We start from the raw sequence: 27,537 nt of genomic DNA on the forward strand, positions 1-27,537 counted from the left end.
ATAAAACCTTTGCTGTGACTGAGGCAGGGTTATAAAAACTCCAACAAGGTGAAGCTGCTGAATAATACAGGGATCCTGGATCAAAAGATTTAGGTAGAAACCAAGGCAGAATAACACTAGCAGGTGAATCACATCAATTGCCAGGACCTTACATTACACTCACTTCTAAGTAGTAAACTTTACTAGAAGTCCTCACAAAAAAGGTTGCTTTATTCAGTAAACATTCTTAACAACAATTTTCATTAAAATACATAGTGGAATCTTGTATACATATCCCAATTTACCTTCAAAGAAGGTGCAATCAAGTTGAATGAACACATTGGAAACTGAGATGTTGCAAATATTTATGCCGTGTATACACGGGCGGACTTTTCGACCGGACTAGTCTGACTGACCAAATCCGGCGGACAATCCGACCGTGTGTGGGCTCCATCGGACCTGCAGCTGACTTTTTCGGTCAAAAATCTGACGGACTTTAGATTTGGAACATGTTTCAAATTTGTCCGACGGACTCCAGTCCGGTTGAAAAATCCGCTCGTCTGTATGCTAGTCCGACGGACGAAAACCCACGCTAGGGCAGTTATTGGCTACCGGCTATCATCTTCCTTATTTTAGTCCGGTCGTACGTCATCACGTACGAATCCGCCAGACTTTGGTGTGTTCATGTGTAGGCAAGTCCGTTCATTCAAAAGTCCGTCGGAAGTCCGTCAAAAGTCCGTCGAAAGTCCGTCGGACCAGTCCGGTCGAAAAGTCCGGCCGTGTGTACGCGGAATTAGAAGACACAATTACTGGGTGAGTCGCTACAGTCAGCTGCAGAACTGGAAACCCCAGCCTCGCATTCCTAGTGCTGGTGCCTGAGACCACACAAGCAACTTACAGGTTTGGATAGAAAACTAGCTAAAAGACTGAATTCAGAGAGTAGTGGTTAATAATTGATACTCTGAATGGTCCAAGGTAATCAGTGGTGTACCCCAAGGTTCAGTGTTGGGACCCTTACTTTTTAATGTATTTATAAATGATATAGGGTCTGGGATTAAAAGTACCATTTCAGTGTTTGCTGATGACACCAGGCTATGCAGTGTTTACGTCATTACAGGATGTTTACAACTTACAAGCCGACCTCAATGCACTCTTTCATTGGACAACTATGTGGAAAATGAGGTTTAATGTTGTTTAATGTAAAATTGTATGCACTTGGGTCCTAAGAATATGCATGCATCATACATACTAGGTGGAGAACAGCTGGGGGAGTCAATGGTGGAGAAGGATCTGGGTGTTCTGGTAGATTATAAGCTTAATAATGGCATGCAATACCAAGCTGCAGTTTCCAAAGCGAGTAAAATCCTTTCTTATAGTGAGAGAATTTATTGGTTGAACTAAATGGTCCTGGGAGTTGTAATTCTACAAGCAAGATTTGTACTAGAGGTAGATGAGGAGTGTATATACTGTACGGACTGTATATAGTTGTGTCCCTGAAGAGTTCTACTGCTTTGATCAACTGGACATCCCATAATACCCATATCCCTATCCAAGTTTATTCCCCTCAATAAAACATAAAATAAAGCACTGGACTGTTCTTCTGACTCAAGAGTGCTGTGAAGATGAGGTGTGCCTGGCTGTGCAGGGTGGGGGATCCCTTTCACCAGCGGCTCTTGCAGGGGGAAGCACTACATATATATTTATATATACACACACAGTATCTCACAAAAGTGTGTACACCCCTCACATTTTTGTAAATATTTTATTATATCTTTTCATGTGACAACACTGAAGAAATTACACTTTGTGACAAAGTAAAGTAGTGAGTGTACAGCTTGTATAACAGTGTAAATTTGCTGTCCCCTCAAAATAACGCAACACACAGCCATTAATGTCTAAACCACTGGCAACAAAAGTGAGTACAGCCCTAAGTGAAAATGTACAAATTGAGCCCATTAGCCATTTTCCCTCCCCGGTGTCATGTGACTCGTTAGTGTTACAAGGTCTCGGGTGTGAATGTGTGTTAAATTTGGTGTTATCGCTCTCACTCTCTCATACTGGTCACTGGAAGTTCAACATGGCACCCCATGGCAAAGAACCCTCCAAAGGATTTGAAGAAAAGAATTGTTGCTCTACATAAAGATGGCCTAGGCTATACGAATATTGCCAAGACCCTGAAAGTTGCAGCACGGTGGCCAAGACCATACGGCGGTTTAACAGGACAGTTTCCTCTCAAAACAGGCCTCGCCGGGTTGTCTTTGGGAAATAGACATATGAGTGCTGCCGGCATTGCTGCAGAGGTTGAACGGGTGGGGGGTCAGTCTGTCAGTGCTCAGACCATACGCCGCACACTGCATCAAATTGGTCTGCATGGCTGTCGTCCCAGAAGGCAGCCTCTTCTAAAGATGATGCACAAGAAAGTCCTCAAACAGTTTGCTGAAGACAAGCAGACTAAGGACATGGATTACTGGAACCATGTCCTGTGGTCTGATGAGACCAAGATAAACTTATTTGGTTCAGATGGTGTCAAGCTTGTGTAGCTGAGGAGTACAAAAACAAGCGTGTCTTGCCTACAGTCAAGCATGGTGGTAAGAGTGTCATGGTCTGTGGCTGCATGAGTGCTACCTGCACTAGGGAGCCGCAGTTCATTGAGGAAACCATGAATTCCAACATGTACTGTGACATACTGAAGCAGCGCATGGTCCCCTCCCTTCAGAGACTGGGATACAGGGCAGTATTCTAACATGATAACGACCCCAAACACACCTCCAAGATGACCACTGCCTTGCTAAAGAAGATGAGGGTAAAGGTGATGGACTGGCCAAGCATGTCGCCAGGCCTAAACCCTAAGGTAGCACCCGCTACCTTAGGTAGGTAGGTGCTAGTATAGGTTTTGTGTAAGCTGCCAGCGCAGGTAAATTTAGGCAGGCCTATGCTGTAAGCTAGGCCTGTTTGTTTTCATCTGGGGGCAGGGGAGTGGTTTAGTATAGCAGTAGGTGACTGACATGTGCCTCAGCTCTTGGGTGCCTCCTCTGTTTCCAGGAAGAAGTTTCTTGAAAAGGGGCAGGGCAGAGAGCTGTAGTGACATGGGGTGCATGTGGGAGCCCTGACCAATCCCCAACTAGGATTGGCAGGGGCAGGCCTTCTACATATACACATGGTCAGCCTGCTGGGGGAGGAGTTGTCGGCTGGGTGAACTGGATGATGGAGTGGTAGACTGTTGTGTCTGAGGGAACCCCCTTTTTTGGGGGGGGTGTGCCTCAGGCGGGGAGCTAGGGAGCCTCTCCTTACATGGTCATGGAGGGGTGTCCTGGAACAGGAGCTGGAAGAGACAGTTGGTCAGCACGTCCGGAGTAAAGTCATTCAGGAAGGATCCATGACAGGTTTCGGTGAGTGGAAATCACAGTGGAAAGCTCTAGAAGAGACATGCCAGGGGAGCTGTATGTAGAGCCAGAGGGAGAGACTGTGGGAGTTTTGTGTCAAGTCGCTGCAGCCAGGAGTGCGGGCGGGATTTGCAAGTGGACTTGCTGGGATCAGTAGTCCATCTACATTTATTCTTCTCAATTAAATCGGTTGCTACCACAGAGGGGTACTGCAGGCCCCGGCCTACAAAGGGCTCTCAAGTAAAGACACTGGGACTTATTCAGAGTGAGGCCTAGTCATGTGCTGATGGTGTGACAGGAGTACTAAAGTTGGACAGTGAAGTAAGAGCTCCTAAGTAGTGTGCTGGAGGAAGTGTTCTGAGGTAAAGGACTGTCAAGTTTAGAGTCAACCATCTTGTTCTGCTGAGAAGTGTGACACAGTTACTTTTATTCTGCCAAACAATATTCATCCTATGGGAATCCCATGTCCCTTTTCCCCAACCAAGATCAATCCCCTAATAAAAAACAACAAAAACAAGCAAGAGACTGTTCATTGACTGATAAGTGTGTCTAATGGAGGTCTGGCAGCAGGGTGAAATGTGTGGATGCTGTAACACGTAGCAACCCCGCAGGACCATCGCTACATGAGCATCTGAGAGGCATCCTCAAACGGAAGGACTCCAGTTTCCTTCTATCGGTTGAATTAGAGGGACTTATGTCTTTTTTTCGCCAGACTAACTATGTAACTATGTAACTTCAAAAATATAATCTGAGGCTAAATCTAAGGCCGTGTGACAATACTAAGGCTTTATGACTTTAAGGCTAAGACTAAGACTAAGGCTTTATGAAAAGCATCTCATGTGCCAGGGTCAGAGGCTCATTGCTTGTGTGCCCTTGGTGGGGCTCTGAGACTGCATCAAGAACTCTTTCAAAATAGTGTCTATTCATATTCTAAAGTCCCCAAAGGAAGAAAACATAGATTGTGTTTCAAGACAAGACTGATGCTTATGAGCACATGGACTTCCTGCTGCAAGGGTCAAACACAGGGCTGAGATACGTGAGGACGTGGAATTTCCATAATAAGGATCATATACACCAGGATTGGTGTGTGGCCTTTTTTTAACCTTCTGTCTATTGATTTGCTTCTGCTAGCCTGGATGAACTTGTTTGAACACATGTTGTGCTTTGGACTGCAGGGAGAGGCTTTATAATGCTTTGAGCAGTGGAAACCCTCCCCCCCCCCCAAGGCAGTTACAAAAAAAAAAAATGGGCCCTTTAAAAACAATAAATAATAATAATAAAGGTCCTTTAAGTGCTCTGTGTGTGGGCGCCAGACACAGTGCACCATGAGAAGCGTGACGTCTGTGCAATCCCGTGATTGCAGATGAGATACTTCATTTGCCCTGTTTAGATCTGCCTTGTGGCGCAATCCATTGCACCGTATTTTTCCCATCCATAGTGTTGTTATGGATGCCTGGTTTTTGATTGGTACTGCCCTAGGACATGGGCGGTGCTTTCCCTCTGAGTTACGACGTCGCTTCCGGTTTATCTATGCCAGTAATAAACCGGAAGTGGTGTCAGTGGAACGCATGGCCCGAGCTGAGGTTTTTTTTCCCCAGAATCGGCATTGGTAAGTCCCTCCTCTGAGTCCTCTCCTTATAGAGATTTCCATTTTCCACCATCACAAAATTCTGATCCAGAATAGCTCCATCTTCACAGGATATTTTAGTTTTGGAACAAAAAAAATCAAGCTAGCTCATACTTTCTATCAGTCCTAAGATTTATAAGAATATATTGCAATTACAGAAGTTGAATGCCATATGGCTGCTGGGCAATTCAACGTACTTATTTAGATCGACTTTAGCCTGTTCATTGTAACTGAGTACTGGGTAGCAGTGGAGAATATTAGACCCATTACAAGCCATGCATGGATTTGTAAGGCACAGTGGCAGCATTTGATGGGCACAGTGGCAGTGTTTGATGGCACAGTGGCAGCGTTTGATGGGGACAGTGGCAGCGTTTGATGACACAGTGAGACTGCAATTGATGGGTTTTTTCAGTATTTTTCAGTTTGTTTGCGCCACCCCAAAAATTTTGAGCACCAGCCACCACTGGCTTTAAACGATGCATATGGGTCACATATAGTTGGACTGTTAATAAGGACATACCTGGTCTCTGTGACCAGACAGATTTGCTTATCAGGGGGTCCAAGATTATAATTAGGGTTCAAGACCAGCCTTGCACCCCAAACTCCTATAGCCTCAAACTACATAATCAACCCCCAAAATGGATTATGAGAATACTTTACAGGTTTCCATACTGCTGGAGTCTCAAACTACATTGATAGCATCTATATTGGTCTATATAGCATCTATATAGGTAATATAGTAACCCATAGTTTGGGTGTAACATGTTCCAGCTCATTTCCAACTTACCCCCCTTTACCGATTCCCTGTGACAGAAGCTGGGGGATTTCTTTTTTATTGCAGCCACTATCGGTATGGCATGGTGAATGAATAAACTATAAGTCCCATCTTCCACCATGGCAGACTTAGTAGTTCTCAATGGACTGCGAGGGAGGTGATGAGCATCCTCTTAACTCACTGACACTTTGGGCTTTACAGGCAAGAAAGGTGGAGGAAATGTCTGTAGGAACCTGACATTGCACCTAGAAGCCACTGATTGACGGTCGATACAATGCTTTGCAGGTTCCTGTAGGTAAAAATTTTAAATGCACATTTTTTTTTTGCAAAAAATATGCACATGTATTATTTTTCCCTAAAAACTGAACTTAGCATTTGAATTTGCTACCCATATAAACCATACAGGTTTATCCCCAAAAGAACCCAAAGATCCTCTATATATTTGTGTTCTTATTTCAACCCTAGCAAAAAATAAAATAAAAATGTGCTAATTGAAAGAAAAAAAAATTCTCAGATTAAAAGAATTTAAAAAAGACTGTAAATGGAGGCTAGGAGCTAGCAATCAAGTATACTTAGAATATAGTGAAAACAGACACAAGTCCATTTAGTAATACATTAACCCCTTGCCGACCATCCGCTGTCATTGTACTGCCGCAGGTTGGCTCCCCTGTGCAAATCGCCGTAGGAGTACGTCGGCCCACTTTAAGATCGATAGGGGGCGCGCCGGAGCCGATGCACGTGGCCGGCGGCTGCGATACCCTCCTGCCACCCGTGATCGCTCATCAGAGAGCCAGAACGGGGATCTGTCAATGTAAATAGACAGATCCCTGTTCTGACAAGGGAGTAGAGAGTTGCTGCTGTTCCTAGTGATCCCCCTAGTGTTAACCCCTTCCCTGCCAGTGACCTTTATACAGTAATCAGTGGCTATTTTTAGCTCTGATCGCTGTATAAATGTCACTGTTCCCAAAAAAGTGTCAAAGGTGTCCAATATGTCTGCCGCAATGTCGCAGTCCCACTAAAAATTGCAGATCGTCGCCATTACTAGTAAAAAATAAATAAATAATAAAAATGCCATAAATATATCCCCTATTTTGTAGACGCCATAACTTTTGCGCAAACCAATCAATATACACTTATTGCGATTTTTTTTTACCAAAAATATGTAGAAGAATACATATTGGCCTAAACTGAAGACATTTTTTTTTGGATATTCATTATAGCAAAAAGTAAAAAATATTTTTTTATTCCAAAATTGCCGGTCTTTTTTTGTTTTTAGCGCAAAAAATTAAAAGGTGATCAAATACCACCAAAGAAAGCTCTATTTGTGGGAAAAAAAGGATATACATTTTGTTTGGGTACAGCGTCGCACGACCGCGCAATTGTCAGTTAAAGCGACGCAGTGCCGTATCTCAAAAAAGGGCTTGGTCATTAAGGGGGCAAATCCTTCCGGTCCTTAAGTGGTTAAATAAGCAGTCACAAGGCCTCATTTGCACATCCGAATAGGGCTCAATAGTGCACTCCAGCAGCTGGAATCCCAGGTATGTGTGTGAGTGAAGAGCTGCGTCTGCTAAGCCGGTACAGAGTAATAACAGTCTAAGAGAGGCCATGGCTGTCTGTCACTGTTTACATGCATCCTCACATTCAGCAGGTACATGTGAATAGGGGCAGATGAAAGCTTTGGGTGGGGCTTTGGTGAGGCTTCGGTGGGGCTTCAAGCGAGCTTTGCTGAGATTTCTATGGAGGCTTTGAAGACGCTTTGAAGCACCACTAAAGCTACATGGGGTATAATTTTTGAAGCAAAGTGTAGCAAAGAAAAGCAAAAGCAAGGTGTAAACAGGACTGTAAGCTAACCATTTTATTTAATGACGGGGCTTTGACTAGCATTCAGAGAGCTTTAACAAAGCCTTTCCGAAGCCTTGTTTTGAAGCAAGTGTAAACTAGCCGTTAATGTGTGTTGAAGCCGAAGCAAGTGTAAATGAGTCCTTAGTAGTGCATTATGGTTTGTTCCTGATGTCTGGCTTGCAAATCTATTAGTCAGTATTTTGCAATTCAGCCCTAATGCAAGGCCAAGGGATCCACCGCAAACCCAGGGTTTGGATGGACTCAAACCTCATCCATACTTGGAGGCAGACTGCAGCACATACAGGTGGAGTGGAGGAAAAACAAAACAAAGGCGGAATCCACTTATAATTTAATAATAAAATAAAAACTTGATCATTTAAAAAAAAAGTTTTCTAATATAAACTTTTATTATATAATATAGAACAGGTGACTGGATGGTGTAGATTAGAATGTGATAAGAAAAATTGTAGCAGTGATGCATGTGCTTCACAATTTCTCCCTCAAGGGGGCAGCAGTACACACACTACACACACACAGCTAAGTGCAGCAAGGAAGCCAGTAAGAATTGGTCTCCGAAAAAATGTCCGCCAAATAGCCCCTCCTATATCTAAACACATGGCTTCAGGGTAAGAATAAACACTCAAATTGTTCATATATTAAACATTAGAATAGAATTCTAACAGAATTAAGTCTTTCGTTTATATTACTCTGTTTCCGTCCCGAGTCTGTGCCTTGGAAACTTGCATGCCCTAAACAAGTATGGCCGCTTGAGGTCGCTGAGCATTTACGTATTTTCGGCGCTTTGTTTGGGTTGCTTGGAGACGGGACGCGTTGTGGCTGCTTGTGGGGCAGGAGAGTAGAGAGGTAGGTTTATACCGTGCGGTAAGTGCTGGTGGTATCATAACGATCAGTGGTAGAAATCTATGGATTGTGTGTAGTGAGATCAGAGCTTCCATATCTCTGCTAGACTTCTCCTACAAGAATTATGTTGTATGCAGCTCGCTCAGTATCTCTTCGTATTCTGAATATGATTGCAATTGTATTATTGATCTTTTTAGTTTTTATTATTGATTTATTATCTTTTTATTAATAATTTAGATTCTTTTTATTCTGATATATATATATATATATTTAATAATGTATAATCGTTTTATTCTGTTCCTTTTTATTATTAATTTGTTATTAATTTATGAGCTGTTATATTTTGTATTATTAATTTATAATATTTTTATTTATTTATTATTGATTTATGATTTTTTTACTATACTCCATATTGTATATCTAATTAATAGTTGCAATGGACATACTATACAGAGTATAGAGAATCATATTGGGGGGTGGGGGGTGCAGATATCTCCCTGAGATGACAGGTGGCGACAGGTCTTCTCCTCTGTGATTGTCACATAGATCTTCTATCACCATCAGTTATTATTTTTTCCCAGCACTTTACATATTGTACATTCACATCAGTCCTGTCCTCAGGAGCTTACAATCTAAGGTCCCTGCATACACGTACAGTGTGGGAGGAAACCGGAGTACCCAAAAAAGATAGGGACAAAGGTCCCAAAAAGTATTCTTCAGAAAGGATACACAAAGTATAAAGGACTAATTTAACTTTATTTAATTGTACAAAAACAAATAAATACTTGCAAAAATACTTGTCTAAAATAATAAAAAAGTTCCCAAATCCCTCCTCCAAACACATTTAATTAAAATTAAGACAAGAAGGTCTTAATGGAACACCGGTGTCCATAGCAGATCCAGCCATACACATCAGTCACCCATCTCACACACACGGTTCAATCTGATTGTTGTATATTCACCGCAGATTGGCCTGGTAACTCAATAGAGACAAAAGTCACTGTAATATAGATGAGATTAGCCAGCGGTGATTATGTATAGAGAGTTTGTGTGTTCCGCTCAGCAAGTAACTTCCACTCAGACTTGTAAAGCAACAATGCATATGGATTTCAAAATCGCACAGTTTGAAAAACGCAGGTCATTGGTTTCTATGTAAGTATGGATCCCAATTGATTAATCAGGGATAACATCAGTCAAAGGATGTTCAGCAAGTAACTTCCACTCAAACTTGTAAAGCAGCAAAGCATATGTATTTCAAAATCGCATAGTTGAAAGGCGCAGGTCATAGGTTGCTATGTAGGTATGGATCACAGTTGATTAATGAGGGATAACATTGGTCAAAGGAAACATTAACGGTATTAAGGCAGTGGGTTAACCCAGTACAGCTCACCGTTCTGACGTCTTGATCCGTATGTCTGTATCCCCTATATTCATACAAATGGACCAGCCGCTCAGCGATAGAGACTCATAAGTCACCGGATATACTCAGTCATTGGAGATATTAGGTGGATCTTCCTTCCATTTGAAAAGACATAAATGGGTAATAGTCCTTCATAAACCTTCCTTAGAGTTGCTCCCTGTTGAGTAGTCCCGGTTCATCTTTCAAAGAATCCTATATATGATGCAGATGCTTGCCAAGTTGTCCTAATCACACCAACAAGTGGCTTAAGAAAAGGTTGCTGAGTGCTGGATGGTTAGTGCTGAGCCGAGATTCGGATGGGTGATCTGGGTTCGCCAGGTGGATGGACAGGTCGGTACCCAGAGGAAACCCGCACAAGGAGAACATTCAGACTCCATGCAGATCGTGTCCTGCTTGGGTTTTGAATGGAGGATATCAAAGCCGCATTTCAGTGTGACTTCGGGTGCGACTTGAAAGACATCTGTGCGGCTTCATGCAAAGATGTCTATTGAAGTCGCACTCAAAATCGGCAAAAGTAGTGCACTAACTACTTTTGAAAATCGGTACGGCGCCACAAAGTCGGCGTTGCACCGATTAGAATGGTGCCATTGCCAACAATAGGCTGAGACTTGTCATGCAATTTAAACCTGTCAAATCGCATGATAAATCGCTTCAATGTGAACGAGGGCTAAGCCCTGGTTCACACCAGTGAGACTTGACAATTCAAAGTGGCATGACAAGATGCACCCCATTCGCGGCAATGGAAATGTTCAAATTGCTGCGACTCAAGTCACAGCAACTTTGAAAAAGGTTCCTGTACTATTTCTGTGCGATTTCAGTACGATTTGCATTGACACCTGTTAACCTCCCTGCTGGTATCATTATGTCAGATCTTTGCGACTCAAATCGGTACGTTGTTTTGCATATAAATTTGGCGTTTTTTATTGTAGGCCTGTAATTCTTAGTAATAAGACACTTAAATCTGTCCAAACAAGAGTCTAGTAGACATCCCGGGTATGATAAAGTCTGAAACACAAAATCATAAATTCTAATATAATAAATAACTATAAAAAATAATAATATAATAATAATAAAATGAATTTCCCCACGATTCACTATCGCTCAATTCTGCAAGTGTTCTAATTTACGATCGCTGTTTTCTAGCTGGTCTAAAACCACTATTGACGTAAAGGGACACTTTTTGGTTGCTATGGACAATCTCAAGTTTCCAGGCAGAAAGAACAGTATATATAATATAAAACTGCATGCAGGGCATTGGACAAAGCATTGGGGACAAAAGGGATGTGAAATGATTTCATACAGTAATGTAATCTGTAAGATTATAGTGTACTGTATGTGTTATGAATTTAGTACTTTTTGAATTTACCGCCAGGCTCCGCCCCCGTGCGCCATGACGCTCGCGGGGAACAGAGCCCGGCACACAGAGAATCGGGAGGAGGACAGAGCCTGCAGACACAGCGGGGGGGCATCGCAGGATCCTGGGGACAAGGTAAGTAACGCCGCACCAGGATCCTGAGATGTAATCCCGAGTGTGGCTCGGGGTTACCACTAATGGTACTGAAATTTAACCCCGAGCCACACATGGGAATACCGTCAGGGAGGGTAAATGAAGTCTCACAGATATCAGCAAGCTGCACATGAAATCGCACTGCTTGGAAGTATCGCTGAAGTAGCGCAACTTCAAAACCTCACTGGTGTGAACCCGGGCTTATTGCTAAAGCTTGATTGAACAGGTTAGAAGCTGATTGGCTACCATGCACAGCTGTACCATATCCAGAATGCTCCAGTTTTAGTAAATCTCCCGCAAAGGGTCATATGACTTTTTTCACCCCTTTTTTACTCACATTACATTTACAGTATCTCACAAAAGTGAGTACACCCCTCACATTTTTGTAAATACTTTATTATATCTTTTCATGTGACAACACTGAAGAAATTACACTTTGCTACAATGTAAAGTAGTGAGTGTACAGCTTGTATAACAGTGTAAATTTGCTGTCCCCTCAAAATAACTCAACACAGACACAGCCATTAATGTCTAAACCGCTGGCAACAAAAGTGAGTACAGCCCTAAGTGAAAATGTCCAAATCGGGCCCAATTAGCCATTTTCCCTCCCTGGTGTCATGTGACTCATTAATGTTACAAGGTCTCAGGTGTGAATGGGGAGCAGGGGTGTTAAATTTGGTGTTATCACTCTCACTCTCTCATACTGGTCACTGGAAGTTCAACATGGCACCTCATGGCAAAGAACTCTCTAAGGATCTAAAAAAAAGAATGGTTGCTCTACATAAAGATGACCTAGGCTATAAAAAGATTGCCAAGACCCTGAAACTGAGCTGCAGCATGGTGGCCAAGACCATACAGCTGTTTACCAGGACAAGTTCCCCTCAGAACAGGCCTCGCCATGGTGGACCAAAGAAGTTGAGTACACATGCTCAGCGTCATCAACATCACTCCAGTGGTAACCTGTGAAGCTCTGGTGAACTCCATGCCCAAGAGGATTAAGGCAGTGCTGGAAAATAATGGTGGCCACACAAAATATTGACACTTTGGACCCAATTTGGACATTTTCACTTAGGGGTGTATTTACTTTGTTGCCAGCGGTTTAGACATTAATGGCTGTGTGTTGAGTTATTTTGAGGGGACAGCAATTTTACACTGTTATACAAACTGTACACTCACTACTTTACATTGAAGCAAAGTGTCATTTCTTCAGTGTCACATGAAAAGATAGAATAAAATATTTACAAAAATGTGAGGGGTGTACTCACTCTTGTCAGATACTGTATGTAAAAACAGAGTCGGATTTAACTGCCATCTTGAAATGAGTTGTCAGGAGCGTATGGCATTGGTATATTAGGTCTTGTGTACAGAGGTGTTTTGTCATTCAAAAAGATGGGAGGAATTACTCCCTCCATATGGTGAATAGGACTTTTAAGGATAAGAAATTGGCACTGAGGTGAGTACAAAGACACCTTTTTTTTTTGCGGATTGTCACTTGCCAAGCCACCTGCCACCAGATGTGGATTGTCAACCACCACGTCACCTGCCACACGTTGCAGATTGTCACTTGCCACGTCACCTGCCACACGTTGCGGATTGTCACTTGCCACGTCACCTGCCACACGTTGCGGATTGTCACTTGCCACGTCACCTGCCACATGTTGCGGATTGTCACTTGCCATGTCGCCTGCCACAAGTTGCGGACTGTCACTTGCCACGTCACCTGTCATTTGTTGCCAATTGTCACTTGCTGTGTCACTTACCTGCTATCAGGGGCAGAGGCCTGCAGTCAGTGTGAGTGACTGTTTGGAGTGTGGACAAGATGGAGGGAGGAGGTGCTGCAGCCGGGAGGGGCCAACACACTCAGGGGCAGCCGCCTAGAAGGATGATTGCTGGCGCTCTGCCTCTGCCACACGGCGCCACTACTCACTACTGCAGTCTGATACCGCAGCAACAACTGTTCCCCTAGGCTCCTCCAGGCAGCTCCTGCCACCGTCACGTCGTCTCTGAGTCTGAGACTCCAAGTCCGACATGAGTCATGTGACTGACTCAATGACGCCACACGCTGCTAGACGCCTGGCGGCAACAAGTGCAGGGTTGCCAAGCCAACGGCTCACCTCCACCCACCTCCAGGCTCCTCCTGATCCAGGCACAGTGTAACACACTAGAGTCTCTCTCTCTGCGCCGCTGATCAGCTGATGAGACAGAGAGACTCGAGCATAGCAGCGCTGCAGTCTGCAAGTGACTGACAACCAAATCATGTCAGTCAGTGTGATATTTTCGGGGGGAGGGGCAATTGTCCTGTTTCCCCCCCTGGATCTGCCCCTGCTCAGGGTGTGGATATGTTATTTGCCCCTAGAACTGGCTAAACTTAAATTGAGATGTGTTTGTCATTCACTTACTATAGGGACCATGTATAAAAAAATGTGCCGTGCAAATGCGTCAGCCATTCACGCCAGCGCTACAAATCTTTGCTCTCCTATAATCTTCAGCGCAATCTAATGGAAACAGTGCTGTATTTTTTGTGATTGAGGCATGAAAAATACAGCATTACTGGCACTAGATGGTGCTGACAATCCCCACTTTAATGCCAGGCCTTTCTGACCTGTTTTGTTTACATGTAAAAATCTGTATTGTTTGCCAGAAAATTACGTAGAACCCCCCCCCCCCCCAAAAAAAAAAAAAAAACGTTATCTATTTTTCAAGCAGAGGCCCTAGAGAATAAAATGGTAAGTTTTTCACTTTATGTCATACGGTATTTGTGCAGGGGTTTTTCACACACAATTGTTTTTGGAATAAATACACTTTAGGCTAGGTTCACACTGATGCAAATTAGATGTGGGTTTCTCCGCATCCAATTCGCATGACAGGAGGTTGTGACCGGCTCTCAATGGAGCTGGTTCACACATCTCCGGGGGCACTGCACAGGGTCCTGTGTGTCTTTGGCGGGGTGTTGGGGTGCATTTGTGAATGCATTCCCGACACATGGTAACAAAAAAAACGAATGGACTATGAACCAATGAAACAAGGTAAAAAATGCAACGCATGTAAAAAACACACCAATGCATTACAGCATGTTACAAAAAATGCAACACCCATGCATTAATACATGTGCTTTCGTGTGAATGAAGAATTTGCGTGTGGTTCATGTTCTTTATCAATGCATTCCCGTGTCACTGGATTTGATTGACAGCAGCGGGAGCCAATGGCTCCTGCTGTTTTCTATCTGTCCAATGACGAGAGAGACAGCGGCTGGAGCCGCAGGGCTCGTGCTCATTGCTGGAACAATTGAGCTCAGGTAAGGAAAGGGGGGGTCTGGGGGGGGGGGGGGGGGGGCTGTAACACAGAAGGTTTTTTTATCTTAATGCATAGAATGCAATAAGGTGAAAAACCTTGAGACTTTATGACCACTTTAACCTACTTTAAAAGAAAAAGTGATCTGGGAGGCATAAAAGTTATTTGTACTTCCCAGAGAACATTTCCTGCATTTAGAAAAGCTAAATACAGGAGTGCAGCTGTGAATGAGTCCTTGAAGGTTTAAAGTGTTACTAAACCCGTAACAGTAAAATCAGTCTGTATATGCAGTAAAGCATGCTTGTTATACTCACTGTGGAACCAAGGGGTGTTAATGCTCCTCATTGTGTAAGAAAGACTGTTTGATCCTGTATGCACAGATTCTCCCCTCCTTCCACTGTCCCCTGATAATTTCCCGATAGCACAGAGTCCAGACAGAGGGTCAGGGGTCCTGCAGTCTAATAAGACAGTCAGAAAACTCCTCCTTCGAGCTTTAGCCAGTGCTTGGCTGGACACTGATAGAAGTGACAAGACTGCTATATACTGCTGATGAGAAAAGTATTTAGCAGTTTATATTTACTAAAATAATTGCCATGTTCTGTGTACTGTGGGAGACCAGATATACTGAATGCAGGGTCCTGGGTTTAGTAACACTTTAAAATGCCCAACGAGTTGGGGGGCGTGGCCAAGCGATGGCAGAGTGAGGACGCACACCTCGGAGCTCTGTGCGGGGAAGCCCTGAGAACGGACAGTAATCCTGCCCTGAGAGAGCCTGAATTCATGCCAGGGGACCGCAAACACCCGCTGGACTCAGGGGTGCGGAAGGGACCCGAAATAACTCACTATTTCCTTAGGCAACACGCTGCCTCTTCCCCGGCCACCTCGGCCAAGATGGCGCCGCCTCGAGTACCTCCGTCGAATGCTGCCGCCACAGCTAAGAAAAGCACTCACCCGGGAACGAATACAGGAGGAGACCGCACGGCCCAAGATGACAGGTCAGCATCTCCTATTTTATCCCCCGTGATCCCCATCACTGACACTCAACTTAGCTCCAGCCACACAAGGGAGACAAGGGGTAACATGGAGGAATCCCTCAGAGACATAGTGTCTGGCTTACCCTCCAGACAAGATCTACAGGAAATGGCTGCATCCATTGTTAATGCACTCTCAAGGGAATTACATGACCTGCGCCAGCAGGTGAATACAGTAGATGAAAGGGTCACGGTACTGGAAACCTCTGCATCCACATCGGACGCCCGGATTACCGCCATGGAACAGGAACAACGTGGCTTCCGCCGCCATCTTGTGGACATACAATTAAAGCTGGACGACGGCGAAAACAGAAGCAGACGTAATAACCTACGCCTCCGCGGCATTCCTGAAGCCACCATGGGAACAGATCTCCGTGCAACGGTGGCGGCTATCCTGAACCAAGTTCTTGGAAAACCACCAGCGGCAGAACTAGAGCTGGACAGGGTTCACCGTATCCCGGGCCCCAGGATTCCACCCGCAACATCTCAAGATCCTGATGCCACGGACCTCCCACGGGATGTTTTATGCCGGGTACATTTTTTCACCATAAAGGAAGAAATCATGCGGATGGCCTGGGAGCGCGGTCCCATAGACTTTGATGGCGCACTGATCCGGATCTACCCGGATGTCTCCAGGCAAACGAGAGCAATGCGAGGTCTCATGAGACCACTGCTGGAGGTTGTCCGGGCAGCAGAGGCGACGTACCGCTGGGGTCATCCCTTCCACCTTATTGTACGGAAACAGGGGGCAGAATTTTATCTACGCTCCCCAGACCAACTTCCAGATCTATTCTGCTTCCTAGCCAAACCCCCTGTGAGTGTCCCCAACTGGTTTGAATACCTGCTGTCACCGGAGGCCTTGGGCCCACCTCTGCCCAGGCCTCAACGCTCCCGTAGGCCGCGCTCACGGGCCACCAGCCGAGAGACTGCTAGACCTCACCCGAGGTCCGCCGAAGCGTGACACCATACTTTCTCCAAGGTCCTGGAATGACCAGACGACCGCCTTTGCTACAAAACCCCACTAGGCCTTCGAAGACTTTGGACCTACCTCCCAGGGGTCCCACTAAACTGGGTTGCAGGATGCCTCTCTTGGGCTTGCTTGAACTGCCCTACTCTGTGCAATCCCCGGGAAATACGACTCCTGGCCATACTTGCATCTCCCGCTCTGGACCTATGGGACATCAGCCATCACCCACAAGCCTTACCATTGAAGGACTGAACTGCCATGGTCGTGTGCTAAACCTTGTCTGGTATGACACCCCCTTTACAGGGGTTTTCCATCGGAGGCGGATGGGGGGATTGTTGCAAATGGAGAGATCAACGACTGGGACATCAGCTTTGACACCTAAAGATGGCTCTCCAGAACTCTGACACCACCGGGAGAACTGGTCCTCCATTCCCAGATAAGTGTCCTGAGGATCTGATCTATATGGTTGTCCCCCCTCCATCTGCTCCCTTATGTTTCAGTTATGTTTCCCCCCCCTTACCTTAACTGGCACAGTAGCCATACAGGACACCCCTGGGACCCCTTGCCCTCCCCAACCTCACTATAAAGGATGAGCAGATGGTCATGCAATGGGAGGGGGAAGGTGACACTGGGCCTTAGTGGATAATACTCCCGGGGTCATGTCAATAGTTGGCGATATACTCTCTTTATCATTTGTTATGTTTTGGTGTTTAATTTCTTACAGCCTTTACTACATTATTATTGTATTATTATATTGGGTTCTATCTACGCTTTTGGTGGCGACCTCTTCCTGCGTGGTCCCCCTGGTCACCCCCGGATGGGGGGGCACGGGACTCTTGATACTGAGGATCGAGCCTTGCCTTGTGGCGTCGGAGCGGTCCCCGCTGGTAATGTCTATTGCCTGTGTTGGCAGGGGGGATCGGTCTGACATCCATGAGTTTCTTATGGGGTCACCTGCACCTAACAGAAGGTGTCTACCAGCTACGATGCAGATACCAATTACTAATGGGTATTGTTGTTTGATATGGTTCTCATGTTTAGACATTATATAATTCTCAGTGGCACTACTCCCCACACATCTCCATAAATTTTGACCAATTTGAATTACTGCCTAAACTCTACTCATTCGTAGAGTAGATTACAACGCTCCTACCACCCCCACATTAGGGCGGACTCCTGTGTGGACACTTTTAGTGTGTACCAGGGGCCCATAGTTAGTCTAAGACAGAAACCGTTCACCTCCCCTACCCCACCCTTCCTCCCCTCCTCCCTCCCTCCCTCTCTCTCCATTCTTCCCCTTCTGGTATACCTTTCTCTCTAAACTCTGCCCTCTGCCTGTGAGGGTGCCTGTCTTTGTGTCTTATACACACGTATACTGATTTCCACTTTCACGCCAGAAGTCATGATGGGTCACTTAAAGATTACCTCTCTGAACGTGCGGGGCCTTAATGTACCAGAGAAGCGCTCGCAGCTATTGGCTGACCTACGCAGGGGCAAAACACATGTCGCTTTTCTACAGGAAACGCACTTTCGTGCAGACTCCATACCCAGGCTAGCCAACGGGACCTTTCCGTTGGCATACCATAGTGTCTCTCCGGTCTCCAAATCAAAGGGGGTTAGCATTATATTGGCAAGGTCAGTTCCCTGGGTGTTCGAGGCACAGCGAGCGGACGAGCAGGGTCGCTTTCTACTCCTAAAGGGAAGGGTGTCCGGCCTGCAGGTCACTTTCGCAAATGTATATTTCCCCAACGTGGGCCACTCCCAATTCCTCCGTAAACTTCTCTCGGAGCTCCTGGAGTTCTCGGAGGGGATGCTTGTTTTTGGCGGAGACCTAAACTTTGCCATGGATCCAACCATGGACGTATCGCGGGGTGCCTCACATCTGTCCTACTCCTGCCTGAGGCGTCTCAAGGCAGATCTACATACCCTACATCTTGTTGACCCTTGGCGACTACTCCACAACCAAGATAGAGACTACTCATTTTACTCCCAAGTGCACCACACTTACTCGCGGTTAGACTACATACTGCTGTCACATAAAGATCTTGCCAAGGTAGTCTCGACGTCTATTGATGTCATTTCTTTCTCCGACCATGCCCCAATTCACTTGACCCTCCGGCTGGGGCCGGTGACTCGGTCTCCTCCCTCGTGGCGACTGAATGAGGCACTACTCCAATCGGAGGAAACACGTGCGGAGCTACTGAGAGCGCTCCGGGAGTATTTCTCCATCAACGAGGGATCAGTTCCCAACCCCCTTGTGACATGGGAGGCTCACAAGACGGTTGTGAGAGGGATATTGATCAAAATAGGGGCCCGACTTAAACGGGACAGACTGAAACGCACAGAGGAACTTCTTGCACAGATTCGTAAGTTAGAAAGTGTACATAAGGCTAGCCTTGCTCGTTCAACCTTCCGGGATTTACAGAGAGCACGGGAGGAGCTTTGCACACTCCTTTTCCAGAAAACCAAACAGAAGCTAGCATGGGCACGGCGTACTATGTTTGAGTATTCAAACAAACCGGGGTCACTCCTTGCCAGAGCTCTTCAGGGCCCTCGTACGAAAACACACATCCCACACATACAATCATCGACAGGACAGAGGCTGAATACCTCCCCAGATATGGCGGAGGAGTTCCGCGCTTTCTACACAGGCCTCTACAACCTGGACACAGGCTCACCTAGGGTGGGCGGACATACCCCACAATCCTATGTGGCTGCCTCAGGCATGCCATCTTTGCCGGATGAGATAAGGGAAGAACTAGAAGAACCCCTGACTGTAGAAGAACTAGGAGCTGCGTTGGCCTCTTCGAAGCCGAAAAAGGCCCCTGGCCCGGATGGCCTGACCCCAGTGTACTATAAAACCTTCTTTGACATACTTGCGGAACCCCTAGTCTCTGCCCTTAACACCCTCACCGAAGGGAACACATTCCCTGTAGACACCCTTAGGGCCTATATCTCCCTCATCCCGAAGGAAGGTAAGGACCCACAACTTTGTGGGAGTTATCGCCCGATTGCCCTTCTGAATTCGGATCTCAAGCTCTTCGCAAAAATCATAGCTAATAGACTGCTCCCCCATATACCAAACCTGATTCATAGAGATCAGGCTGGTTTTGTACCGCTACGAGAACCAAGGGACAACACCATAAGAGTCGTTAACCTGATTCACTCGGCAAGGACCACCAAACGAGCCCTTCTCCTGCTGTCAACTGACGCGGAGAAGGCCTTTGATCGCGTTGATTGGTCTTTCATCCGGGCAACCCTAGAGCACATTGGCCTCCGTTCCTCCATGCTTCAGTGGATCCTCTCCCTCTACACGCACCCCACCGCATCGGTTAGGGTAAATGAGACAAGATCGGACTTCTTCGATATTCGAAATGGCACGCGTCAGGGATGCCCCCTCTCCCCCCTGATCTTTATCTTATCCCTAGAACCCTTTCTATGCACAATAAGGGCAAACCCAGCCATATCGGGCTACCCGAAGCCATCGGAATCTCACAAGGTAGCTGCCTTCGCAGATGACCTTATCTTTTTCCTAACAGAACCCCTTACTTCTCTCCCCAACCTTCTGGAATCCCTCCAAGAATATGGTAAGCTCTCATCATTTCAGATCAACCTGACAAAATCCTCCGTTCTTAACATAACGGTAGATAAAGGGAATGTTCAACGCCTACGCTCAATTTTTCCATTGAAATGGGCAACCAAACATATTCGGTATCTGGGAGTAGACATCACCACAGACCCGGCTGAACTGTATTCGGCCAATTTTGCCCCATTACTCCTGCGCCTTAAAACTGACCTCTTGCACTGGCACTCTCTGACGCTGACCTGGTTCGGCAGATGCAGCGCCCTCAAAATGACCCTGCTTCCAAGGGTGCTATACCTGCTGCAGGCGCTCCCCATCCGACTTCCCTCAACGTTTTTTAAACAAATCGATTCCATGTTCCGGGCTTTCGTCTGGTCTCACCGAAAACCCCGTGTGAAACTCCAACTCCTTTACCTGGCTAAGAACAGGGGTGGGGTCGGCCTACCGGACATAAAGGCCTACTACAGAGCAGCTCACTTAACCAGGCTGGTGGACTGGCACTGCCACACAGAGGCAAAGCACTGGGTCGCTATGGAGGAGGAGGACTCCGGGGGGTCAGCCAAGAGTTGGCCCTGGATCACCTCACCACTCCCTAAAGACCTTGTGGAACATCCCACCTTGGGCAGCACCCTAGTGGTGGTTAGAGAAGTTTTCCGGCGCTCCTCGGTATCCCCACAGCCATCTCCCATGGTTCCGATTCTGGGCAACCCGGAGTTCCCCCCTGGTACACAGAATCCACAACTTAAACGACTGGCAATGGGCACGAAATGGCGCCTGTACGACTTTCTGGGACCCAATGGTCAGCTCTCTTTGGAAGCTGGAGTATTGGTGACAGACCCCCCCTTAGACTTTTGGAGTGGATTGCAGCTTCGGAACTTCCTTCGAAGCTGTCTACGGAAATCAGGCATCACCCGTAAACTCACTGAACTGGAACTCATTTGCCACCGTGGGGAACCGATCCGACACTGTCTCTCACTAATGTACTCATCCTTAACCCAACCAGAGGAGGGGTACATCCCTCAGTTCATCTCCAGGTGGGAGGAAGAGCTTGGAATCCAATTCACTGGGGTACAGAGCAAGAAAATTCTTTACTTCGCTCAGAAGTCCTCAATTGCCACTAGAGTACAGGAAACCTGTTATAAAATTATGACACGTTGGTACAGAGTCCCCACCATCCTGCATCGTTTCTTTCCCCAGGTGTCCAGCCTTTGCTGGCGCTGCGGCTCCGAGGAGGGGACGATGCTACACATCTTCTGGTCCTGCTCCAAGCTAGCCCCATTCTGGCTCGGGGTGGCACGCACGGTCGGACATCTCACTGGTGTTTCCCTGGAGGGTGATCCTGCGGCTTGCCTGCTCCACCTGTCAAAACGACCCATAAAGAAATATAAGACCTCCCTCACCATTCAGCTGCTGAATGCCGCAAAGGCCTGTATTCCTCTCTGCTGGAGATCGGAGAGACCACCGACACTATCCCTGTGGTTTGCTAAAGTAAACGAATTAAGGGACATGGAGGATCTCACTGCCACCCTGCACAATAGAGAGGAGACCTTTCGAGAGACCTGGAGACCCTGGCAGCATTTTGTATTCACAGAAGTCTATCTTCAAGAAATGGCTCAGTCAATCTAATTTCAGCGGATTGGCGCCTGTCACAGGCAGAGGGCTCCACCCCTTGCCCTGTCATACTGCACCTACTCATTCTGTCTCTACCCTTTCTCTGTAGCTAATTACCTTATATCCTTTCTACTTCTTCCCCTGTTCCCCCCCCTCCCCCCCTCCTGAACCGTCCCTAATTCCTTTTTTCCCTTTACATTTTTCCTCTTACCCCGGGGGACCCCCGTTCCTGTATAATGCATCCTCATGCCTGGGTTCCTTACTGGCACAGATATAAAGAAAATCTTGTCAACCATTACTTGCTCATTGTGTCCCATGTATGGGTTCTACAGTTCTTTAGTCCCCACCTTACCAAATACATAGAAAACATTATATCTCACTGAGTGACAACTACTCACAGACAAGGAAGTTAGTTAGCAACCAAACAACTCAGAACCTAGAGTGCCTTTCAGGCCTCTTTTATGGACAGTATTGATATCTCGGGGAACCCTCCCCACAAATTTTGACTGTAACGTTTGTTTTAATAACCTGAAATGTCGAATCAGTTGTTCTTTTTGTCATAATTGTTTGCAACCACTTACCTGTATCACATTTACCTGTCTATTACATTGTACTATAACAGATTATGTAATTGTCTGCATTTGCTCAGTGTCACAATAAAGAATTAAAAAAAAAAAAATGCCCAACGAGTTCACTTTACAGTGGGAAATGACAAAAATCTAACAATGGGTTCCCCCAGACCACACTCTGGTAACCCTTTGATTGCTCATGATAACATGCCGGACTGCAAAAATCCCAAATTCTTTTGTAAACGCACAATGCGTTGTGTCTCTTTTCTTTCGTTGCAGTGGGCTACAAACAACATAAATGGATTCTGAATACCTGAAGAGATGTGTAGGAAAATGTCTTGCAGAGGGACTGGCGGAAGTAGCGGAGAAAAGACCAGTGGACCCTATTTATTATCTGGCACACTGGATATACAAATATAGGAGCAACTTAGATGAATACGAAAAGGTAAGTTTAAAGCTGGACTAAACTCTCCTCCCCTTCAGCTATGCCATGTTCACAAGATCCTGCGCCAACTTGGAGTCTTCTTCCAGGTTCGGAGTATTCCACCATCTTGATTGGCTATGCCAGGATGACGTACATCCTGTACATGCCAAGGAGTTCATTCATCCTGACAGATGCTAAAATTGTATATTTGTTTGCACCAACATGTGCGCAGTGCTCCTGCAGGAAACCTCTGTTTATTACGGTAGGTACATATTACGGTGACAGTGCGCCTCCGGAACACTGTCACTGTGCAGGGAACGATACGGCCACCTATAGCAGCTCATTGTAATACTTCTTCTCCTCTCTCTCCTGTTATCAGGAAGTGATTGCTGGGGGGAGACAGGAGTGCAGACAGCAGAACAGCACAGAGCTCCCCCATGTCTTCTCCGTCTGTGATAAGGGCCTATCCAGACCCTCATCAGAGGAAGCCGGTCAGCTGCCTCCTCCCCTTTGCTCAGTTAAAGTGGTTGTAAACCTCAGACATGTTAACAAAATACTGCCCAATGCAGTGATGACTAAACCTCTCCAATATGGATCATACACATTAAGAACATGTCAAAATAAGACATATACGTAGATGTATACTGGATAATAACATAAATTGCTAGCTCTACATGTTTCGCGAGAACGCTTCTTCAGGAGATGAGTAATTTCTAAGAAAGGAAAAAGAAGCAGTCAATAATAATTTTAATGGCATACAATCTTCATAAAATATTTGTCTCAAGGAACCAATAGGGCCACCATGGCAACAGTCCAAGACCAGATATAGGGCGTGCATGTGGTACAATGGACAACACGTGGGGGCGTGCCTAATGAGAATAGTAGGAAAGTATAATGAGATATGTCATGTAACAATATACAGTGCAATCAAGCACTATATATACGGTAGGTATATCCAAGATACCTGTGAATGGTTTCGACAGCCAGTACCCCTATGTATCAAAAAGACCCGTGCTGATATATCCAAAAACAGTATGCAAAAAATGAGTCACTAGTAGTACCTTTTATATGCAGTATAGATGGCTAAACTTCAGTTGATAATGGTAGTAAAAGACGTATAGCAGCCTAGAGAGTGTTAGGCGGCAGACAGGCTACCTATAAGAATAATGATTATACAATCACTATAGAAGAAAATTAGTTTAAATCCAATAGTATGAAAGATATGTAAATATGTAAAGAATAGAGAGCAAACCATATTTGAAGGCATAATAGTCTCACCTAGAACTTGGATAGTGAGCCGTATGACACAGACCAGGTGGTTGGGCAACACAGATATTGAATCCAAGTTTTTTTAAAAGAGGGGATGTAACAAGATGCTAAGGGTTTGTACTCAAACCACAACCAAAGCCAGCAGGCTTGGTATGTGTAACATCTAAAACAAAGCAATGAAATTTGTAAAGTCATCACTGCATTGGGCAGTATTTTTTAACATGTTTTATGCAATATATATGTAATAAAATTTACTTTATTTTTTCTATAATTGGTGCCTTTAAAGTCCATTTTTTTATGAGCTTTCAAACCTCAGACACGAAATAGGAACACAGCATATCCTTCTATATTGTGTACTTGTCTCAAGAGCACTAAGAGTCATTTCTGCCTGCTGCTTCATTCCTCTGCTATCAGCATGAATCACTTCTAACAAGTTTTCCCGATACCAAGAGAAAAAAGGTGACAGGGGAGGGATCTCCAGCACACAGCCTGTGATTGACAGCCTCAGCTCTGTTCCTGTGTGCTGTCTGAAGTGGGGGGGGGTCCTACCCTCCAATCAGCTCTCCTCACTGAACTCTGCAGAGTGTAACTTCAGTCCCCCCCTTTTCTGACAACTTGGAGAAGCCATATACATTCTGGACTGTGAATGGCTGCAGAGAGGAGAAGCCTGCAAATAAACAGGTGCAATTTATGTAGGAGGATTTGTTTTGGTTTTTGTTTCATCTCTGTGTATCACTTAGGGCCAATCACTTTATTGGGTATAGGTAAAGGTTTACAACCACTTTAAGCCCAGGTCACACTGTAATATTTTTTTTTTTTGTTCAACTCAGCAGGTTGAATGAAAAAAAAAGCTGACAGGTTGCCAACACAAGCAATGATGTCACACACTGTGCTGTTGTATTTTGACAGGGGTCTCTTTGAAAAAATCTGGTCGTCTGCCAGAAAGACTGCTGTGCAGATTGACCAAAATTTGTCCGGTTGCTGCTGAACTGGCTGATTTTCAGGTGTACCCAGCATTAGGCAAAGCTGGAGGTAGCACCCCCTGGCTCAGTTTACTTCTGATATACATCTATCCTGTCAGACAGAGTCACCCTGATGTGCAGATCTGCGGCTAATATCTGTGCCACGTTGTAACGCAGATATTAGTTCACATGGGGCAGAAACTGTAAAACTGTGAAAAATCACAATATGTATATTGTAAGTAAAGTTCTCTTTAAATGCACAATGAAATGTTAAAGAGGATCCGTCACAACTGGTTCTCTTATTGAATACTGTTCTGCACAGTCAGGAGCTTGGAGGCAGTGTGTGAGGTCAGGCAGTTGAGAATGTCTGCAGCTTTCATTAGCCCCGGACCACTGACTTTCAGCTAGGAAAGGGTTAACATAAGTATTCGATGACTATGCCTCAGCAATTATTATAATTTAGGATTGCATAAGCTCATCATGACGAGTTCCCACAAAGGTGAACCTGTTATGTCAACCAAAGTGTGCATAGTAACATTGTTAGTAAATTACAGGCACCTACTGGCTTGTTTTAACAGACGCTGACAGCTCCCTTAGGCCTCTCTAACATGAAGAATCCGATCAGGGACTGATTGGACAGTCCATTCACCCCTGTGGACCGGCGGGTGTAACTAGTGTCTTAACAGTGTCCGCCTACCTCCAGTCTGATCCAGTCTGCTAAAAAAAAAAAACAGTAGGTAATCTGTCCTCCGTGTAGGCCAGTGATGGTCCCCATCCTTTTTGGTATCAGGGACCAGTTTTGTGGAAGCACATCTTACCAGGGAGCGGGGGAGACTGGGAGTTGGGTCACTGGACATTCACAAAGTCTATTCTTAGCCCCCCTTCACACCACAACCCACCTTTACAGTGTCCACAGTCCCCCTTTACATCCAAGTTCCCCCTTTAAAGCAGTCCCACAGTATCCTCCATTTCACATCACAGCCCCCTTTTACATTACAGTGCCCCATTACAGTTCAGCCCCCTTTACATTAGTGAAACGGGGGCTGCACTGTAAAGGAGCACAGTGATGTTATGGGGGCTGCACTGTAAAGGGGCACGGTAATGTAATGGGGCTGCACTGTAAAGGAGCACAGTGATGTAACGGGGCTGCACTGTAAAGGGGCACGGTGATGTAACGGGGGCTGCACTGTAAAGGGGCACAGTGATGTAATGGGGCTGCACTGTAATGGGGCATGGTGATGTAACGGGGGCTGCACTGTAAAGGAGCTTGGTGATGTGACGGGGCCACACTGTAAAGGGGCACGGTAATGTAACGGGGCTGCACTGTAAAGGGGCACGGTAATGTAACGGGGCTGCACTGTAAAGGAGCATGGTATTGTAACGGGGCTGCACTGTAAAGGGGCACGGTAATGTAACGGGGCTGCACTGTAAGGGGGCACGGTAATGTAACGGGGCTGCACTGTAAAGGGGCACGGTGATGTAACGGGGGCTGCACTGTAAAGGGGCACGGTGATGTAACAGGGCTGCACTGTAATGGGGCACGGTGATGTAACGGGGGCTGCACTGTAAAGGAGCATGGTGATGTAACGGGGGCTGCACTGTAAAGGGGCACGGTAATGTAATGGGGGCTGCACTGTAAAGGAGCACAGTGATGTAACGGGGGCTGCACTGTAAAGGAGCACGGTGACATAATGGGCTTGCACTATAAAGGGGCACGGTGATGTAACGGGTCTGCACTGTAAAGGGGCACGGAAATGTAATGGGGCTGCACTGTAAAGGAGCACAGTGATGTAACGGGGCTGCACTGTAAAGGGGCACGGTAATGTAACGGGGCTGCACTGTAAAGGGGCACGGTGATGTAACAGGGCTGCACTGTAAAGGGGCACGGTAATGTAACGGGGCTGCACTGTAAAGGGGCACGGTGATGTAACGGGGCTGTACTGTAAAGGGGCACGGTAATGTAATGGGGCTGCACTGTAAAGGGGCACGGTGATGTAACGGGGCTGCACTGTAAAGGGGCACGGTGATGTAACGGGGCTCTACTGTAATGGGGCACGGTGATGTAAGGGGGGCTACACTGTAAAGGAGCATGGTGATGTAACGGGGCTGCACTGTAAAGGGGCACGGTGATGTAACGGGGCTCTACTGTAATGGGGCACGGTGATGTAACGGGGGCTGCACTGTAAAGGAGCATGGTGATGTAACAGGGCTGCACTGTAAAGGGGCACGGTAATGTAACGGGGCTGCACTGTAAGGGGGCACGGTAATGTAACGGGGCTGCACTGTAAAGGGGCACGGTGATGTAACGGGGGCTGCACTGTAAAGGGGCACGGTGATGTAACAGGGCTGCACTGTAATGGGGCACAGTGATGTAACGGGGGCTGCACTGTAAAGGAGCATGGTGATGTAACGGGGGCTGCACTGTAAAGGGGCACG

At 46.0% G+C, this 27,537-nt stretch overlaps 1 protein-coding gene across 2 annotated transcripts in view; it reads left to right on the forward strand.

The window, feature by feature from the left end:
- The first annotated feature begins 8,350 nt into the window (after positions 1-8,350).
- The window catches only part of LOC141106254 (DPY30 domain-containing protein 1-like), a 28,899-nt gene continuing 9,712 nt past the window's right edge, over positions 8,351-27,537 (forward strand). The window contains exons 1-2 of one of the 2 annotated variants that reach the window (XM_073596876.1): positions 8,351-8,470; positions 22,726-22,891. In XM_073596876.1, coding sequence (XP_073452977.1) covers positions 22,745-22,891 — 147 coding nt within the window. In that variant the 5' untranslated portion in view covers positions 8,351-8,470; positions 22,726-22,744. Of the gene's footprint in view, positions 8,489-22,725; positions 22,892-27,537 lie in introns of both variants that reach the window. The other variant, XM_073596877.1, reaches the window with a different exon arrangement.

This window comes from Aquarana catesbeiana, linkage group LG08 (assembly GCF_042186555.1).
Source record: "Aquarana catesbeiana isolate 2022-GZ linkage group LG08, ASM4218655v1, whole genome shotgun sequence".
Taxonomy (NCBI): domain Eukaryota; kingdom Metazoa; phylum Chordata; class Amphibia; order Anura; family Ranidae; genus Aquarana; species Aquarana catesbeiana.